General features: G+C 43.5%; 2 protein-coding genes across 5 annotated transcripts in view; one reads left to right on the plus strand and one right to left on the minus strand.

Annotated features, from left to right (window-relative positions):
* Nucleotides 1-21,026, minus strand: part of LOC148034141 (uncharacterized) — a 138,564-nt gene that overhangs the window by 105,409 nt on the left and 12,129 nt on the right. For all 4 annotated transcript variants that reach the window (XM_087682181.1, XM_087682179.1, XM_087682180.1 and 1 more), the window contains exons 2-3: nt 3,393-3,455; nt 2,917-3,281 (exon numbers count right to left, since the gene is read on the minus strand). In XM_087682181.1, the coding sequence (XP_087538307.1) occupies nt 2,917-3,281; nt 3,393-3,455 (428 nt within the window). The remainder of the gene's footprint in view (nt 1-2,916; nt 3,282-3,392; nt 3,456-21,026) is intronic.
* On the plus strand, nt 11,423-12,073 carry LOC148034142 (uncharacterized). Its single transcript, XM_087682263.1, has 2 exons — nt 11,423-11,461; nt 11,600-12,073. The coding sequence occupies exons 1-2, from the start codon at nt 11,423-11,425 to the stop codon at nt 12,071-12,073; spliced, it is 513 nt and encodes a 170-aa protein (XP_087538389.1).

The following is a 21,026-nucleotide window of genomic DNA, read 5'->3' on the forward strand; positions in this document are numbered from 1 at the left end:
CCTCATAAAAGCCGCGAGGTCCAAGGAAGATCTCCTCAACACACTCCCCTTGCAATAAATGATGCATCCACTGGCGAATATGTGAAAGCACGAGGATTCTGCCAGTGAAGAAAAGTATGACTGCACGGTCATAAAACACTGAGAAGGACCGCAAGACTGATTTTGGGTCCACCGTGGCTTCCAGCACATCATCAGTTCCCGCATCAGAAAAAGTTTCATTGTTGTGCTGGACATAATCGCCAAGCAGAGTATTGGCAAAGTCCAGCAAATGCTCCCAGTCTATCTCCTGCGAATCCACAGGATCAGAGGCAACCTGCGCATAGGAACGTTCCTGAGGACCCATTGGCTCGTCAGGAGTATGCTTGGAGCATTTGCCCGCAGGCTGCAGTTCAGAGCCCGGAGGCATCTCCTCCGTGCAAGGCACCATATCCTCCGGCTCCTCTGTATCGGAATCAGGGCCAAGGGCTGCCACCGTCCGGTCGAGAAATTCCATATCCAGGCCAGCCATACTGCTGTCTTTTGGCGTCTCTCTCTCTCTCTCTCTCTCTCTCTCTCTCTCTCTCTCTCTCTCTCTCTCTCTCTCTCTCTCTCGCTCGCGCGCTCGCGCGCTCGCACTCTCTTGGTGTCTGTGGAAAGACAAGGCTGCACAGATCTGGCAGGCGATGGCGGTGGTCAGACTAGGTCATCTGACAGGCGACAGGGCAGCAGTCGTCAGGGGCGGGCGAGAGGACACACGACAGGGGCAGGCAGGCGGCGGACAGCACAGGCGTCTGACAGGCGGATGGGGCAGGCAGACGTCGAACGGGCATCAGGCGTCAGGCGTCAGGCTGGCGATGGCGATGGCGAACAGGACCGCACAGGGAAGACAGGGGCGCAAGGCTGGGATCAGGTCGCCGCACAGGGAGGGGCATGCAGGGTTGCCAGCGCCAGGGTCACGCGGGCAACGGCAACAGGTCGAGCAGGACGGGGCGACGTCAGGGGCGCTTGGCGATAGGTCAAAACGGTGGCAGCAGGGCACGACGCACAGGCGACGACCCCATCTCCATCGCGTCGACTCTAGGTTCTGCACTCCCCTCCCTCTCTCTCTCTCTCTCTCACACCATCTCTCTCTCTCTCTTTGTGGCCCTTCATGGCTTGTGCAAAGATAGTGAGAGAGGGGTCTGTAAGAGAGAGAGCAAGCCTGCACCTCCCAACCTCCTCAGTCCCCCCCCCCCCCGGATGGGGCTCCACATCTGCACCTTCCACCTCCCCACCTCCACTTCTCACTCGTGACCTCCCACCTCTTGGCCCTGCACAGAGAGAGAGAGAGAGAGAGAGAAGTCCAGGCCTGCCCACGCGTGCACACACACACATTTAAAAAGAAATGTTCAAACCAACCACCTTTTGAAAAAGAAGAGAAGGGAGGTTCATGCGGCAGGAGCTACCAGAGCCACAGCGAAAATCATACACAGTAATAAATGAGCCCCTTCTCTACATCAATAGCACCCACCTTAAACTGCTTCCACCAGTCCCTTTCAAAGCCCTTACCAGCCAGCCCTTGGAAAAGGATGGGATCATGAGATGCTTCAAAAACCATGCCAATGTATTTCCTTATCTCTTACCTCAACTCACCATCTCAGGTAGAACTCACAGACTTGAGCTTTCCTAGATCAACCTGCACAACTCTTAACAGGACAACAAACAAACACACTAATGCCAACTTTAAGGCTGGCAAACCCCTGCAACTGTTGTCCCCTTTGGAACCTGCTGTGGCTTTGTCTGCCACATTTTGACAATGGTGCAGCTCCACTGCCATTCATGCAACCCACGGGCAACGTGCTGCCCTATATCTAGCTCCCCTTGGGCCTTCACTTCTCTGCTCACATCTGGTAGTCCTTGAGCCTGCAATCTCTAGCAATGCCATCACCTTTGGGTACATCTGGGCAACCCTAACAGGCCACTGTGGGGCTCTAGCTGGGTGGCTTTGACTAATCACTTAGCGCCAATTTTTTACGACTGTAAGCAGACCTCTATTCACCTGCCTTTCCTTCAAATTTCCTAAGCACCATGTGGCAGTCTGATTAATCTGTCTTAAATAACCTGAGATCTGCTCCTAGACATGGTACAGCAGCTCACAGTCTCCAATTAGATGGGCCATTTTGACTGCTTTTGTTTTTCATAAAGCATGAATCACCGTGATTCCCGGCATGGGATTGTCAAATGTGCATTTTTACTCAGCTCCAGGAAATGCTTGAAGAAATGATTATGAACATCAGTACAAGTCATTTCAATTATAAGTATAAGTAAAACTCCAGTCAATACAAGCCATTCCAACGATAAGGATAGGTAAAGATCCAGCTAAACAGAGGGCATGTGAAAGCTAAGCACCTCAAAATCAGGTTAAACAGAGGGCATGTGAAAGATAACCACCTCATAACTTGAAGGAATTGGTCCGAGGTAATATTAACCATAGAGTAATTTGTTGATGATTAAGAGATTTTTCAAGAAAGTAGACCATACTGGATCCAAGATGCAGCATATTTGATTCAATCCTCCAATCATGATGCCTCACTCACTTGTCCAACTGTGATACAATACCAATACCACCCCCAACCATGACACACCCCCTGTAACATATCACCTAACTATGATGTGCATCCTCCTCCACCGTAACATTCCCCAACCATGAAACTCCCTTCCCCCAACATAAAAAAGGGCTCATGCTCCCTCCTCCAACCGTGTTTGCCATAACACATTGTCCTTCCAACCATGATATGCTACCACCCCGGAACAATTCAGTATTAATTGAGAACCTTCTTATGTATGCAAATCAAACATATTTCTATTTCAAGAGGTCTCCAAGAAAGAAAAGAGTTCTTAAAAGAAGCTAAATGAGAAAATAAACAAAGTCTCAGTTTTTTTATTTTGTAACATTACCTAATAGGAGACGTGGATCTTGCAGATGGTGAAGAAGCCCGAGAAAAGCCACCATCCATTGGCTGACTTCTGCCTCTGACCAAGCCATTGGCAGCTTGACCAGAGCCATATTGTGGACCTTGTAAACCATTAGGAGAATAACGATAGTAGGTTTCCGGAAGTGTTTGTCCACCAGGATGAACAATCAAGGAGCTATTAGGATCTCCTGCAACCCACAGGTCCTTGTTACTGGCAAGCTGATTTATCCCTTGCATCAATTCACGCCTTTCAGGATTGCTGGCTCCTACAGGCTGCATACTTGCCATTTGTTGAAAATCATTATGGGAGGCAGTATCCCCCTGCCTCAAACCCTGCCCTTGATCTCTCTGAGAATAAACATGTTGGCTATGTAAATCACTGAAAAATTGAGCTAGAAAAGAGCCTAAAATTTCTGAAACCATACTAATAACCAGACCTCTTAGAAGAAACAGACTTACATAGTTGTGCAGCTCCCATTCCCTGACTCTCAGCTCAGACCTTAGTCTCTCATTCTCTGATAACTGTACATAACCAGTCAGCCATGAAAAACTAGTCCATGATCACAGAAAATACTCATCATTAGATTTCAAGAAAAAACAATTTACCACTCCTTGTAACAAATAGAGTACACACATTCATATAATATGATCCATAATTAGTTGACAATGACAGACTTCCAAACATAGACAAAAGAGAGAGAAGCAGTCCAGCAAGGAGAGTATGTGTTATCTTGGGCATATCACATGTTCTCATTTATGTGCTACCTTGCACCACTCTATGGTTGTATTGTACACCCCACAGCAGTGCGTGACGTGTCTCTACATAAAAAGGGGCGGGGCAGTTGTATCTCATTTATCATTGCTAATCCCATTTATTCTACTTCTTGTTGCTTTGCCTTCTTTGATTATCATATTGTTGTTCTATCGCCTCTGTTGTTTTGTGCTATTCTGACATGGAATCAAATATTGAGGTTTGCCTATTCATTGTGACTTCTAGTTGCATTTACTTTTAAAGTCTGTGCTGGTCATTACCATTTTAAGGTGATTGAGTATGTACATTGGTTAGGCAACTCTTTTTCCTTGTGTTGTGGCAGTTCGGCAGCCATGGACATGTGGAACAAGAGACTACTTGCACAACCTTTGAGTTTTACCAAGCAAATGTGTGATGTGATTGTTGTTAGAAGTACACATTGTGCGTCATCTCGTAGTTGTTAGCCCTATTACTAAGTCAATGGGGGCATCAAGTAGCTCTAACATCTATTGTTCATTTGTGGTTTTGCCATTTCAATCCATTGTGGCTAGTTGTGTTGTGCTTGATGCTTTTAGCCCACCCAGACATTTTTAGACTCCACTTATAATCTTCTGTATATAGAGCCCTATTGCATCCTTCTTCCTTGCCGTTTGGCCCAAACACCAACCGGTGGCTCTATTCCCCTCTCTCATCAACACTCTTGCTATAGCTACATATAATAGCACATGCAAGGGCTTTCCTTGTACCAGCCTTAATCATCAATTTGGTTCATTGCCTCCATCTTTTCTCTTTGGTGTCTATTACAAGAACATGTAGCTACATATGTAAAATTTGAAGCACAAGTTAATTTTGACACAGTAACAAGTCCAAAAGCTAAGTTGGGTAATGGGGGATGTTGGCAAAAGTTGTAACAAGTTATGTTGAATGTATACTTATGACTGCTTGGTAATATTTGTGATCTAGAACATTAAATCGGTCTAAGGAAATCACTTGTGGTGTCATTTAGGCTAGACAAAATTAAGCATTTAATTTCTAGACTAAGGCTAATGAAAGTAAGAGCAATTTGCTTAGCACATTAAATGTGAATGGGCAAAGGCCAATTAATGGACAAGGAGAAGAGGATCATTTATTTCCAACCATTAATTAATTATATGCCTACCACCCCGATGAGCAAAAAATGCATCACAATTTGATTAGCTCTTTTAAACAGCCCCAAAACATGTAATAACTAAAACCTTCATTAAAAAGAAATGTGTTCCTAGAGGGTGTTTGTCTCATAAGCAAAACCCTAATTTGGTAGGATCCTTCTACATCTATAAATAGAGAGGCTATCCACCATTCAACCTATCCGTGTTTTGAAGGTCACATCAGTCCTCACCCTCTCTGCTGCTGTTGGTGCCCTATTTCCAGCCTGCAGTGCATCTCTATCTACTATCCAGCCTCCATCGACAGCAGCCCTTCACCTGGCACCATCCACTACTGCTGATGACTGCATCCAGCTATTGGCAACTGCATCTCTTGCCCCAGAAAGCCTATGTTTACAGTTCTAGCTGGCCACGCTGCTGATCAGCATCATCGCCTAGATCAGTCAGCTTGTGTTTTGAACAGTGCAGGCCCATACAGCATTCAACACATCTCCCTCTCTTGTCGCCCTGCTGTTCACAGCATTCAATGATCAATTTCCAGCCTCCAATGGGCGGTACACTTTGCTAGATTCAGCCTCCAAACTGCCACATTTTGGTTTCCAACCTGCTGCCTTTCCACATTCAGCACTCTCTCAGCTGTGGCTAGTGGTTATAGACCTCGGGATTCATCTCCGATGGACGTCACACTCTAACTACATCCATTTTTATGCCTTTGTGCATCTTGTGTACACTTTCCATCATTTACAGCATTGATTCATTCAATTCAGAGTTTTCTTCCTTCTCTATTTGTGTTCGTGTTTTTGTGTTTTGCGTTTTTGCATTATAGAGTTGTTGTATTTTAGTCGTGTTCAAACATTATGTATTTTCTCATTGTAAAGCCTAACATATTTTCACACACCTATTTGAGGAGGAAGGCTACTTTCAATGTTTCTGTTTTATATGTGCGGGTTCCTTCTTCCACAACCACTCCAGCATGATATCAAAGCCATGGCATCAACCCTTGACTCCTTGACATGATACATCATTCACGGAAATGGAGAGCTAATGCAGCACCCATGTTTGCTACATTTTGCAGTGTTCTCAACCTCAACCCTAATGTATCATTGCCAGCACCAAAAGCCCTTGCACCAGCCCTGCAACACAATTGCATCCCCTAATAGCACCAAAATCCATCCTCTACTAGTCACCTATAGCAGCTTTGTTTGCCTTTGAATCAACATGGCAACTCGTTGGCAGCTGCATTTTGTAGTCGTATTGCTGCTCATGCCCTAGATGCCATCATCACAGTATACCAAAATGGTATTTTGGAGAGCCCGAAACAAAACAGTTGTTTTTGCCCAAACCGGACATACAAAAACTCCATTTCAGCCTATCCACGCTACGGCAACAGGTTGTATCAAAACATTTTTTGGTCTCATTTTCTCTTCTACCTATCCGCTTAAGCAATTTTACTCACTCCATCTCTCTCTCTTCTACATAGGTAGCAGCTCTCTCCTCCTCCTCCTCCTCCTCCTTCAATCTTGCAATAATCATGTATGATGTAAGTTGTAAAATGTTCAAACTTCATGAATCATGTAACATGAAGGCTTCAAGTTTTGTGTGAAATGTGAGTAAATGTTGCAGTGGATATATATATATATATATATTTAAGGACCTATGCATTGATTAAATGCTAAAATCTGAAACTCTTTCCCCTTTTCAAAACTAGCCGAAACTCTACAGCCCCATTTTTTGTTGTTCCCATTTCCCCCGTTTCCAAAACTCCCCATTCTATGGTCATCATTCTCTGCTGTTTCAGGTATTTTGCTGCTGAAATTTAGGTCAGAGTTCTCTATTTTGTCTGTGCTTCGACCCATTGGCATCCTATGTTGGCTCGATTGCATCTCCTAACAGTGCGGCATGTGCATTTTGCTTTTTTGGTGGTGTTGGTTTTGCGTCTTCTTTTCAAAGGCCTAGAGACCTTGCATTTGTGGGTGGATGTTGAGCTAAAAATGCATTACCTCATTTAAACAGCCTCAAAACATGCTTAATTAAGGAAGAAACCTTGTTTAATTAAAAGAAATGTGTTTCTAGAGTGTGTCTGTGTCCCATAAGCACAAACCCACTTGGGAGGGCCCAAACTTTCTATAAATAGATATGCTGCCCTCTCAGCCTTAATCTCGTTTTTGCAGGTTTCAAGTGTTTTCAACTTACTGCCCGCACCCCCTTCACGAAGGACATCGTAGTCCAACCTGTCCATTGCAGGCTTCACTCATCTAGCGCCTATTTCAAGCCCTTCATCATCATTTTGCTGTTGTTTCCAGCCAAGCGACTGCTGCTGTCCACCCATCCAGCTATCGTACAGACTATCATGTCAACATAATATTGAGTTTGCAGGCCCCAGTTGCCTCCCTTCCAATTTTCTCTCTCCTCTCAACTGCCACTATTATTTTCTCTCTCCTCCCTACTATGTTTGCAGAATTTTCTCTCTCCTCAACCTATGTTTAGAGCACACTCTCTCTAGACTGCCGTCTACATTAGGTCCAACCACACACACGTTGCGTCTACTATTGTTCAACACTTGGAGGCTACCTTGCTGCGATTCAGGATCCGTTCGAAGTACGACACACTTTCCAACTCATTACCCTTGGCCTAATCCTTGAGAAACAGAAGTTCAATATTCATTCATTGCATAATGTGTTTGTTGCATGAGCATTGTATATTCAATAGTCATATCACTTCATTCATTTTCTGTGTTCATTGTCTCCGCGTTGCCCTAACACTAATTGTGTTCTTCTATCAATCTATGCTTTGTCGTATGATATTATTTGTGTTTCTATATTAGGATATTTCTCCACATGGTAATAGAGCCAAGTCCTCTGAGAGAAACCTAGGCCTTGATCTGAAAGCTCTACACAAGAAGAAAGAACAACAAAAGGGCGAACTTCAAACACTACTTTCATACCACTTCTCACATCCAAGCTAAATCCATAGAGGAACGAGTTGGAGTGGACCTCACAGCTTGCTTCACAAGCTCCCAACATGGCCACCATGGAGTTCCACAACCTTACGAGATCACTGCAAGTGAATACGATCTCGTTTTGATGCATAGAGCTCAGTAGCAAATAGAAGTCTAAATTTCACCCTTTAGATTTGGTGCACCAATCTACTGACCATGCAGGAAGGGCAGAATCTCCACTTAGGATTGGCCATCTGCAAGTGGAAACTAGCATAGAGTACACTCCATTGCCTTCATACTTATTCTCTCCAGTGCCAAGTATGTCTTACCATTTTAGATTCTGTTAATGATGATTCCCCTTCTCCTATTGGTATGGATGATTTTCATGATGAAGGACGTATGTAAACCAATTTCTGGTTTATGAGTAATGAGAAAGACAAATATTTCTTTACGAACTCAAGACTAGGTAAGCAATTAAAACAAGAAACTGTGAGTACTCCTTCCCCTTCTTTTCCTTCAAACAATTTTGTTTTCAGACGTCAAAATGAAGTAGATGCACCTTCATCATCATCATTTCAATTTAATGCATTTAATGGACAAAAGCAACCCACATTATTTCCCACATCTATACCTATCACAAATCCATTTAATCTCCCTCCCATCCCACCCTCTTATTCTGCTACCACATCCTTCTAACCTCCATTAAGTACACTGCATGTTGCATCTCATATAGGATCACATGTGTTTTCATTCACCACACCAAGGGAGTCGAGTTGCCTCCATGCAACGTATGGCACCATCCGTATGGTACATATCCATACGAATTCGTATGTTAAAACGGACCTATTTGGGCCACCTGGCCTGCACGTCTTCAATCCTGCATCTTGCATTTTCTATGCCCCCACCTTTACTCTTGCGCATTAGGCTTGCCTGCATGGCACTTTTTGGGGGCAGTGGGAACCCTTGGATACCTCATCCCACCCCCTTTTCCAGCCATGCACTCCCCCTCCCCAACCCTCTTCGGATTCCTTCCAGCTGGCAGTCCTCTTTGACTGTTTGAACTTTGACCCTTCTTTCATCTACAAAAAAGGGTTGTAGATGCTCCTCTCCTCCATGCTTCCACACCAATTCAGCAAGCACTTACCATTCTCATCTTCGTCTCTTGGATCTTATTCTTGAATGGACTTGTGATTTGTCATTCTCGAATCTCACCTCCCATCCCCTCTTTTCCGCACCCTATCGAAGTATTTGCCATTCTCAAATCTCATCTCCCATCCCCTCTATCCCGCACCCTATCAAAGCATTTGTTAGTCTCATCTCCCATCCCCTCTCTCTCACTCTTGCTCTTTCGGCCTCTCGAATCTCCCTCCCTTTCAACGTTCAAGACACAAGTTTCAAGAGTCGAGACTCAAGTATCTCTCTCTCTCTCTCTCTCTCTCTCTCTCTCTCTCTCTCTCTCTCTCTCTGTGGCCTCTTTATCTGTCATCGGCATCATGACTCATGAGAAGCACGAGGCCTTCAATTTGCATGCGATCCATGTGGAGAGGGACACAAAGAAGTCCAACTTCCACCATTGGACACGCAAGTATTGCGGGAAGCGCTATACAAGTGGTAAAACTCGGATTCTCCAACACCTTTTCAAAATGGGCGGGCAAGTTGCTCAATGCAAGGAGATCCCTCAGAACATCGCAGAGGAGATTCTCGCCAAGATGAGTGGGGGATCCACAAGAGGAGGAGAAAGTGGCTTATCGGCACCAACTCCTATGCCTACTAACGAGGAAGTATCAAATGTGGGTATATCTTCAACCGATGCAAGAGAGGCCTCTACCATTGGTGGTGGGGGACTCCACATCTGCATCCAACTCTATTAAAAGACAAAGAGTGGAGGCTCATGCGATGCCATAGAGACAATCCTCTCTCTCTCTCTAGCTCCGCGTCATGTGCGTGAATCGGTTGCTTTTCTTAGAGAAAGGCAACGACTTGCGGACATTGAAATTGCACGCACGGTGATTAAGTGCAATCTTACATTCAATGTCCTAAAGCAAGAGCAATAGAAGAAGATGGTAAAAGCCATTGCCAATGTGGGTCCATATGAAGGATAGTGGACCAGTGTTACATACAATGATATGAGGATGAAAAAATTTGATGAAGAGAAGGAGAGAATTGATAGAGCCCTTGATCCTATTCGGGCCACATGGATAAAATATGGTTGCTCCATTCTCACCGACGAATGGAGTGATCGTAAGAAACGGGGCATCATCAACATACTCGTCTCATGTCCACTCCACACTTACTTTTTGCAGGCTGTAGATACCGACAAGAGGGGGAGGAAAACGATGGGCGCATTCATCTACCGCCACATTCGACAAGCTATCATTGAGATATATATTGCAATTTGCCTTTTAAATTTGTTTCACTTTCTTTCATTATGATAATATCATGATTCATAATTGAAATTTGATTTATGCATAGCTATCTATCTCCCTATTTTAATAATTAATTTCTCTCTAGTATCTATGATCTATCTCAATTCCCTCTTTCCTCCCGGGCTCCAAGACCCCCAACCCTCGAGCCCCACCTCTCTTCATTCTTGAATCTTGAAAGTTGAAACTTCAAAGGCTCAAGTTTCAACTCTCTCTAGACTCTTTCTCTCTCTAACCTCCAATTTCCAAATATTGTTAAAAATAAGTATACTTGTAATTTGTAAACTATGGTTGTAGATGGACCCCTCAAATGTGGTGCAACTTGTTACCGACAATGCATCGAATTGTTAGCGCATGGGCCGTTTGCTTGAGGCCAAGTTTCCTACGATCGTGTGGACTCCATATGCAAGTCATTGTTTGGACTTGCTCATGGAGGACACTGGGAAGCTCAAGTGGGTGAAGAGGGCAGTCCGCAAAGCTACATCCATTGTCACATTCTTCACAATAAAGGGATAGCACATTGGAGTTGAAGAAGCCTTCTTCAACTCGCTTTGCTTACATGTAATTATTGCTGGAGCGCCTTTATGAGGTGCAGTCCGCCTTGCGCCAGACAGTGGTGTCCAATCTATGGAATGAGTGGGATGAGCATGAGACAGAGAAGGCCATAGCCATGCAACGCTTGTGCCTTAATGAGCAGTTTTGTCAAAAAGTCAGTGCCATTATCATTGTCGTGACTCCCTTTTATAGGGTTTACGTATGAGTGATTGCGAGGGGTCCACCATAGGCCTTCTTCTTCACTTCTTAGAGCGGCATTGGTGGAGGCACATGCTTATACAGTGATCACAGAGACACAGTCTGCACATATTTTAGAGATAACAGAGAGGAGATGGGTATGGATGCATGCTTATTTGACTCGTGTGGTCCTTGTGGATGACCACAATGCAATGTTGGAGCAACTAGGATACTATGCACATCAAAGATGGCATGTGGCTTTTACTTCTCCCACTTGTTGGAGGAGAGAGTCACTTGTGAAGCCTTTATTTTGGTGGCAAAACTTTGGATACGCACTGGAGACCCTTCAGCCCTTAGCTATGAGGGTCCTTGCCCAGGATTGCTCTTCAAGTGCATGTGAGAGAAATTGGAGTACCTATTCTCTCATTCACACAAAGATTCGCAATTGGCTTAGCACACAACAATTAGAGCGGCTAGTCTATTGCCACAATAACTTACGCATGATGAGGGCTATGATGAGCATGGGTAGTCCAAAGCAAGTAAAGTTTAAACACTTAACCATAACATTTAAAATTTGTTGTTTTAACTTTTAAACTTTGAACTTTGAGTTTATACTTTACAATTTAGACTTTAGCATTTACAATGATCAATCTTACATCCATCACTGCATTGTGTAGGTGAATGTTGATACATTCAAGTTGACCGGCGATACTCTTCTGAGTATACATAAGGAGGTGGACCAGGAGGAGAAGATGATTTTTGCAGAGCTCTATAGAGAGCTTATAGCAGGAGATACTCGCGACACTCGCAGTCAACGTGCTCGCGGGCGAGGAGTTCGAGTAGGCGGTAACAGGGACATGGTCATTCGACGCCCTCCATCATCGAGAAGAGGTGGTTTGAGTGGCTTACAAACATATGTAAGGCAAGGCTCTAGTAGCTCACATCCTATGCCTCATTATGACATTCCCCCCTTGCCTACACAACCACTAGCTAGGGAGCCATCATTTGACGATGATGGTAACCTCATCAGTGAGGATGCGTATGAGTGTGTCTCATCATTAGATGCCGAGGAGTCATCTTCAGACTCTCTTAATGAGCACTCAAATGGTTCTAATGATGATGATAATGATAATAGTGATGCCTCATCATAGATTCATAAGTCTCTCTTTTACTTCAACCCCTCAGGAGTGGAATAGGATGGCCGCTAAGACTGTCTGTGTGCCACATGTCCAGCAACCATGGGGGGGCTAAAGGAGCAGATGGGGCAGCAATGGGTGACATAGCCCACTAGATTGTGTAGTCATAGTAGTTTGCTGTGATTTTCTAGGAGAAATACCTTGGACCTTGGTACAATACTCCTCGTTCATATGGCCTGTCGACCTCTAGTAATGTGTGCAAAACCAATTTTTCTTAGAAATTTGCTACCAAAGGGCTAGTAACCTCCAATATTCAGCCAATTTGACTTTCAGATCATCCCCTTCCTTAATGGAAATTTCTTGAAGCTCAAATTTGATGTTTATACGCCGAGTACGATCTCTTGCCGCATAGGGGTCGATGAGATGACTCCACTGTTTCGATGCAAGAGGGAAGTGTTATAATTGAGAGAATCTCAGGAAGCAAGCCTTACATAGGCTCAATATTGGCTGTGGCATCGCGAGATCTCCATTCATGGATGTGATCAAGGCGGGATAACTGAGGATCCAACATAGGCTCAAGACCCACAACAAGGTCCCAAAGACCCTAAGACTTGAGCACTTGCTGTATATAGTTCGACCAAGTGGTAAAATTCAAACCATTGAAAGAAGTCTTGTCCATGAAGGCATTCTTGGCCCATGCAACAAGAGTGATAGCACTCAGATAAGGTGGATAGGGTGAATACTATAGTGGAAAGGAGTACACTTAGGAATGGGTCCCAGAGTCTCCACCAGGCATACAAGAAGTATGTACAGTGGATCCAAATGTGTGCACGGGATGACTAGGCATAAACATTGCCACCCCACGAGTACCCCATGGTGGAGGGATAGAGACACGTGGAGCACAGGATGGAAATCCTTGCGTAGGAGAGACCCGTCAAAATTGTGATGATGCACCATAAGCAGAGGAAGGAAATCCCTACATTTGAGAGGTCATGCGGTGTGTGTAGCTGGGGTTAGTGAGGGGGATGCCCATCATAGCCGTCCCAATAGGAAAAGAGATGCCTACATAAGGTAGAGGGAACTGTGTTAGACTGTGGCATTCCCTTGTTGAAGACCATGACCATGGACTTCTATTTGATTCAGTAGCTTATGCTTTTGTGGATTCATTCACACATGCAAGCCCCATAGTGCCACATGGCTTGTGGAAAAGGGTAGGTGACAATGTTAAGAGGTGGAATGCCCCCTAACAAGGCACCGTGATGTGAATATGGAATAGAGAATGAGAATGTGCTAGAAGTGGAGATAGAAGGTCCAACTCCCAATATGGTAAAAGAGGATGTGGAATGTAAGCCGAGGTTTTAAAATGAGTGTGATATGGCTTCAAGAAAAGAGGTGGGATGGCAAGGAGAGAAGAAGAGTAATTGACGTACTCAAATGAAATAAAAGATATAGGTATACCTGATGATGAATGTCTACCTTTTCAGTCCCCTCTATTAAGATTTATATACATTTGACCATCCAGATCCTGCACACCAAAAGGCAAAACAGGAGAGGATTTTGATTTGAACAACTAAAAAGGATTGTACGAACCTAACACAAGGCCTCGCCAAGATGATGAAGATGGATCGCCAGTCGTCCCAAATGTCGTATTGCCTCCATGATTAGAAAGGTAGCCAACCTCGCCAACTAGTCCATAAGAAGTATCAAAACTAGAAGAAGGGATGTCTTCTATTCCATACTTGTTGGGTTGTGTAGGTACTCCTCAAACTCCTCTATGAGGTTAATGAAATCTGAAATATCTGGCATAGGTGTAAACATATAGGGTGATAGTGAGGGTGAATATGGAGTGTCGTCTTCCTCACTGAGTCCATAATGCCTCCTCACGGCCTCCAATAATAGAGAAGCTTGATAGGACATCATGGGGTCACGAGAAAAAGATGTCTGTGATATTATGATTCAGTCACAAATAGTATTGTATGCCTCGTGCAAAGACTAGCACTCCACAATATCCGTAGGATACTCTTTATAAGAGCACTAGCTCTGATCCCTTGTGAAGAAGAGTATGGAGATACTGCTAGGGTTTGCACTGAGAAAACACAGAGTGTACAACCACGACAAAAGCACAACAAGATAAACACAAACACAAAAAGCAAAACTCAAACCCTAAATGTAAAACTCAAAACTTAAACACAAAAAGAAAAAGGGATAGAAAGAACACCACTTTAAAGTAAATGAATGCTATAAATAAATGTAAGAGTATACAGTGTACCCAAGAGCAAAGCAATATGTCGAAGAGTAACATCCACCGGAGATGGATCCCAAGTGCTGTGATCACCAGTCGAAATGACGGAGTGAGAGAAACACTAACGTTGATCACCAGAGTGGAGAAGACTCAAACAACTGTAGAGGATGATGCCTAATGATGTGGGCGAAGTAGCAAAACGTACCAATAGAACACGGCAATAAAATGCCGCAGTAGAATGCTGTAGTAAAACACTACAGTAAAGAAGCAAACAAGGTGACGGCAACAATTAATGAAGACTGGACCGCCACTTAGTGGGAGACTGATGGCTCAAATCTGCACACAAGGGTGAGAAACCTATACGAAAGAGATGAGACTGAATGGGAGCAACCTGTCTATTTATAGATGAGGATGGACCCTCCCAAATTAGGGTTTCACTAAAAACTCTCCAACCGCTCCCTATTTTAGGGTTTTCATTAAATTAAGCTTGTTTGGGGGCTGCTTAAGTGGCTAATCAACATGGAATGCATTTCTTAGCTCAACAATCCGTGGGCTATGCATATATTTACTCACCTGAGGTAATGCATGTTGAATGTCAAGATGTGCAAAGGCTGTAAATTGCAACATCATGCACCTCTTTACCATCGTGCATGGAGAGCTTTAAGCATGACTCAATAGGAGTGCACATAGGTTTGCAATCTTGCATATTAAACCTATGTAACAGCTTATCCACATACTCTGACTGTGACATGATGATACCATGCTGATTTTGGGTGACCTGAATTCCCAAATAGTAGTAGAGACAACCCATGTCTGATATAGCAAATGCATGTTTTGAATCAAACTTAACTTAAGTCTGCAATTTTTCCCTCAGTAGGCCCAATGAGCAACAAGTCTCCCCCTTCATTCTTAATGTATGAGCAACAAAGAATGATAATCAACAAGTCTCGCCCTTCATTCTTAATGTATAGAGTGGGAGCAATTGGACTATTTTTTAACCCTTTGTTGCCCAAATATGCATCGATTTTTTAGCACCATGCACAAGGAGTCTATTTAAGACTATAAAGAGCTTCATGCGACTTGCATACCATATGCTCTTTCTCTTTAATCTCAAACATGGGAGGTTGGGACATAAATATCCTCATGCAAATCCCCATTCAAGAATGTTGTTTTAATATCCAACTAATATACTTTCCAACCATAATGTTCACCCATTGCAATCATATATCTCACCATACTCATACAAGGTGTAGAAGCAAAAGTTTCCTCATAGTCTATGCCTTTCTTCTACACATAGCCTTTTGATACCAACCGTGCCTTGTACTTCTCGATTGTACCATCAAATTTACATTTGAGTTTAAAAACCCACTTAGAGCCAATGACCTTCTTGCCAAGTGGTAGTTCCACAAGATCCCATGTAGAGTTACTGGCAATGGAGTCTAACTCCTCCTGCATGGCCTGTATCCAATGTACATCTTATTGAGCTTTGTCCAAGGAAGTAGCCTTATCATCATCCAAGAGTGAGCTCATAAACACATGCTCGTCACAATCATTTACTTCCATTATATCAGCCAAATGTGCCCCTCTACATCATATACTACATGCCTAGCAGCCCTTCTACTATGCTAACATAATGGGGCATCCATTTTACTCTCCTAGAGAGTTTGTAACAGCCATCTCCAAACTGTTTTTGCTACATTTACAGCAGCCCTTTCATGCGAAATTGCTGTCTCCACTGCACGTGGCAAACCCTCATCAATACCCTGCTATTCGGGAGTATATGGAGCAGCAACAGCTTGCTGTAACAGATCTGTCTGGCCATTTACAGCAGGCATGGACTCCAAAGAAAGTGGTAAAAGGCCTTCAAAAACATCAGAAATGTCATATATAGCTGGCCTTTGAAATTAGTCATGAGAAAATGCTACATTTTCAGCAGATATAACATCCCTACTGACAAATATCTTCTTTTCCTGCATGGATCATACATGCAATAGCCTTTGCTTTCCAAATTGTAGCCAATAAAAATGCACTTTACAGCCTTATCATCAAGCTTCCCACAAAGCTCTTTCAGAAGATGTGCGTAGGCTATGCGACCAAACACCCAAGAGTAGCAACTTTGGGTTTTTTGCCATGCCAAGCCCTGAGTTGTGTGATCGTCTTCAAAGCCTTTGTAGGTACCTAATTCAATACATGCACACTGAAGCCCTTTTAACTAAAATTTATGTGGCAGCCCCTTGCTTTTTAATATACAACTAGACATTTCCATGAGAGTGCGATTCTTCCTTTCAGCAATTCCATTTTGTTAAGGAGTCATTCTAACAATGGCTTGATGTGTAATGCCATGATCCAACAAATATGCCTCAAATGCATGAGACATGTACTCCTCCCCTTCTATCTGTGCAAAGTGTCTACACTTTTAAACCAATTTTAGCCTCAAGCTTTGCCGCAAGATCTTTAAAATGCATGAATACATCAAATTTACCCTTCAACCAATACACTGTTGAAACACCATGTTTGCTACATTTCAACAACAATAATTGCTAAATCAGCCATAGAAGAATCATAACTGCATGTGAGAAATGCATAATCCTCCTCTACCAAGTTGGTTGAAGCATCACCATCTATTGACTTGTTGACTGATGCCTCTTGGACAGCCAAACCAAAGTCTTTCTTCTTCTCCTTGGTCAATCTCTTTCAGCACTCATCAATATAGTGGCCCGACTTCTTGCAATAATGGCATTTTTCCTTCTTTTTAGACTTATCTGAGTCTTGGACAGCCTTGTTTGATGGCTATGCAATATCACCCTTTTGTTGATTTTTTGCATTTTGCCTAGCTTTACCCTTGTCTTTAAACTTGGAAAGCATAGCCACATCACCTGAATGCAATGCAACATTCTTCCAAGTCTACTCCCCTTGCAACAAGATGTTGAGTTTCACTCATGCCTATGCTCACGAAGGAGTATCGGTGATGAGTAGGACACTAGGACACTTTTTACTCTCCGTACGAGAGGTTTTTTCCCCAGATTTATTCTCCTTATTGTATGTGCCTATGTTACACATTTACGGGCTCTTATCATGTTGCACACACTTTTGAGTGTGAACACCCTCTTACAACCCTAAGGTTTAAGGGTTGTACTTTGTACTTTCATCTTACACTGTCTACTACATTCTCAGCTAAGCTTCGATCCTCTCCACCTTCTCACATTTGGTATCAAAGCTCAGTCCAGCTCTGCTCTGGCCTCAATCTCCAAGAGTCCCCGCCAGGTCTGCAACTGCTACCTGCTTGCAGCTGAAACACTGCCCCACCAGCTACATCACCAACAGTGCCTCCACCAGCTGATGACCGCCTGCGCTAGTGCTTCCCACCTCTAGCTCAACCAGTGCTGCCCATCTCCAGTCCACCCCCAGCATCTGTTGGCACGGCCTGCCTGTGGAGCCTGCCGCCTAGTCTGTGCCACCCCTGCCCTGTCCGCACCACCCTTCACCTAGCTCCAACAACGCCTGTCTGGCCTGTACCCTAGGCCTTGAGGAGCCAGCCCGCCATGAGCCTGCAGAGCCGCATGCAGCACCACCTCTCGTCCAGTGCCCAGCCTGCTCGCCTACAGTTCAAGCCTTCCTAACAGTCCAGATCAAGCTAAAAGAAAAAAAAAATATCGAATTTTTATTTTAGATCTCATTCACAGGAAAAGGCTTGTGCCTGGGCAGCATTTCTCTGCTTTTGCAAGTGCCTAGGACACAAATTTTGTGAAATTTTGGGGCTTTTATTGTTAGTTCAGAGATTGGCAAATGTACAACAGTTTCAATCTGAAATAGACTATTTTTGAGAATTTAGGGGCAAGATATTTTGGGGCTTTTGCTTCTATAGTGTTTCTGAGCATTAAATGCACCTTGGACTGCATGCATTCTAGACAGTTTTGACAGAGTGAACTTCAATTTGCTAATTGCAGCAACCTACTTGCTGTAATTTCTGAAAATTTTGAGATTTCTAGGTTGGTCCAACTTGGACATTGCTCTTTTGCTCTTTTTGGTGTTGATTATCATGGCAAATCAGGGAGGTGATGTATTTACCTATGTATCCAAGGAGGACAGGTTGGACGGTAACAACTATTCACTTTGCTCCTTCATGATGAAGAATGTGCTGATTGCAAAGAATCTTTGGGACTACATAAGTGGAGAAGAAGTGGAGGACGCGGACAACAGGCAACTCAGCCTATTCAGCCTACTCCACTTCAGCCACTTCCCCAAAGATCAGCAGCTCAAAAGGCATGAGATACACGAGATGCACAAGCTTTGTCGCTCATTGCATTGGTAGTTCAGCGGTCTATCATCCCTCACATTCGATCTGCAACTTCTTCACGAGAAGCATAGCTGACTTTGGAGAAAATGTTTACTAGTAAGAATGAGACCCGCATCTCCTTCTTAAAGAAAGAGCTTGACACACTGAAGATGGATGAGGGTGATTCTATGCACGATCACCTAAACAAAATTCAGGACTTGCATGAGCAGCTTTAAATGTCGATGAGTATTACTCAGATGCACAGTTGATATCCACTACATTGAACTCATTCCCGCCCTCGTACTTGGCCTTTCATACAGCCTTAAACCTAAACATAAGGATTAACCCACAGTCGATTACTATTCTTGAGCTAGTCAGTTTGCTCTTAGAGGAGGAGCAAACAAGAAGAAACAGTGGTGTGGATGTTATAGCCTCTGATCAGGCTTTTTTGAAACAACAAAAGGGCAAGGGCAGCCAAGCAAAGAATCCTTCGCAGAGCTCTGGGACTTCAGGCACTGCACAGGGTAATAAGAAACAAGGGGACACGCAAGTCAAGAAAGGAAAATGCCATTATTGCAAGAAGCCAAGCCACTCCATCACTGAGTGTAGAAAGCGCATAGCCAAGAAGAAGAAGAACTCAAGAATGTCTATTTTTTATGCTCCTTCCACTGCTACTAAGTCATCGTCCTTTGTTGCTAACACGAACAATTGTTTCTATACATGTAGTTATGACTCTTCTTGGGTTGACAGAGCATTTAGCTCTACTGAGGATGCAGGCACTTCATTTTTTTACAATGGTGCTTCTAGGCACATCACGTCTCGCAAAGATTTATTTGCTTCTATTGGTGCAGCTCCAGTCGGCAAGTCTGTACAGTGTGCCAACAATGCATCATACCCTGTTAGAGGTATTGGGGAGATTGTGCTCATAGCCATTGATGGCTCTATTCTCCACCTACAGGATGCTTTGTTTGTGCCAAGTATAAAGAAGAATTCACTATCTATTTCTTCTTTGGTATGGTGTGGATTGCAAGTCACCTTTGATGATGACACATGCATGGTGCGAGATAAGAAACACATGACTTTGGTCTAGACTGGCACTCTATGTCATGGGTTATATGAGTTGGATGCTCTTTCAATTGATCAATCAACATATTTAGCGTCCACTCTTACTCCTGCTATGTTACAAATAGAGTTATAGCACGCTCGCATGGGACATGTGAACTACCATAGCTTGATACTCTTGCAACGTACATAGATGCTAGATGGATTCCCTCTTTTGGAGAGACCTCCTGAGCACTTATGTGAGAGATGTATTTTGGGAAAAATGCATCGGTTTTTATTTTCCCGTGATGTTGCTTTTAGAGCCATAGCCAAATTACAGTTAGTACATTCAAACGTATGTGGCCCTATGCAGACAAAGTCATTGGGTGGATGTCACAATTTTGTGACTTTTAATGATGACTTTACTCGCTTCTGCTAGGTCTATTCTTTAGTGAAAAAGTCAGAAGTGTATGATGCATTTTTGGCTTTTGTAGCGCTTGTTGAGAACCAATCTGGTTGTAAAGTAAAGACTCTCTGTTCGGACCGAGGGGGGGAATACATGTCAACTATGCTGAATTCTTTTTTGAAGCAGAAGGTCATTGTTCATCAGTTCACTACTACTTATACTCCATAGCAAAATGGTTTTGCAGAGAGAAAAAAACGGTCACTCATGGAGATAGCCAAATGTATGTTGAAAGCAAAGCGCTTGCCACACAGTTTTTTGGATGGAAGCCGTTATGTGTGCTTGCCATGTTTTAAACAGATACCCTCCCAAAGCATTAAAGAATGCCATGCCTTTTGAAGCTTGGAATAGCTAGAAACCTTCTGTCGGGCACTTTCATACTTTTGGGTGTCTTGCATATGCACACACTCCCAAGGTACTTAGAAAAAAGTTGGATAACAAGGCTGCCAAATGCATTTTTGTGGGATATAGCAGTGAGAGCAAAGGTGTAATACAGACTATATGATCATGTCTCTAGAAAGGTATTTGTCAGTAAGGATGTACTTTTCAACGAAAAATCAGAATTATCCCTTGCTGGTTTTGGCACATATCAAGCTGCCCGTGATGTATTTGAAGGGTTGCTGCCATTTCATTTGGTGATTCAGCTAGAGTTTCAATAAGTGAACTTAATGTTCAGCTAGCTCCTCCATTGGAAATGCAACAAGTACAGTTGATGATGAGGAGCCTGAATGTTTTGAGGATGCACAACATAGTGTGCATTGGATGGCAGCAATACAAGCTGTTTGATTCTATCATTAAGAATCAAACATGGGATTTAGTGTCTTTGCCTATTGGGAAGAAAGCCATTGGAACAAAATGGGTCTACAAGCTGAAAAGGAATGCAGATGGATCCATTGACAAATACAAAGCCAAGCTTGTAGCCAAGGGCTATGCACAGAAGAAAGGC

The sequence above is a fragment of the Lygodium microphyllum genome, chromosome 7, assembly GCF_053477565.2.
Source record: "Lygodium microphyllum isolate KBCC chromosome 7, Lygodium_microphyllum_v1.1.10, whole genome shotgun sequence".
In the NCBI taxonomy this organism is placed as follows: domain Eukaryota; kingdom Viridiplantae; phylum Streptophyta; class Polypodiopsida; order Schizaeales; family Lygodiaceae; genus Lygodium; species Lygodium microphyllum.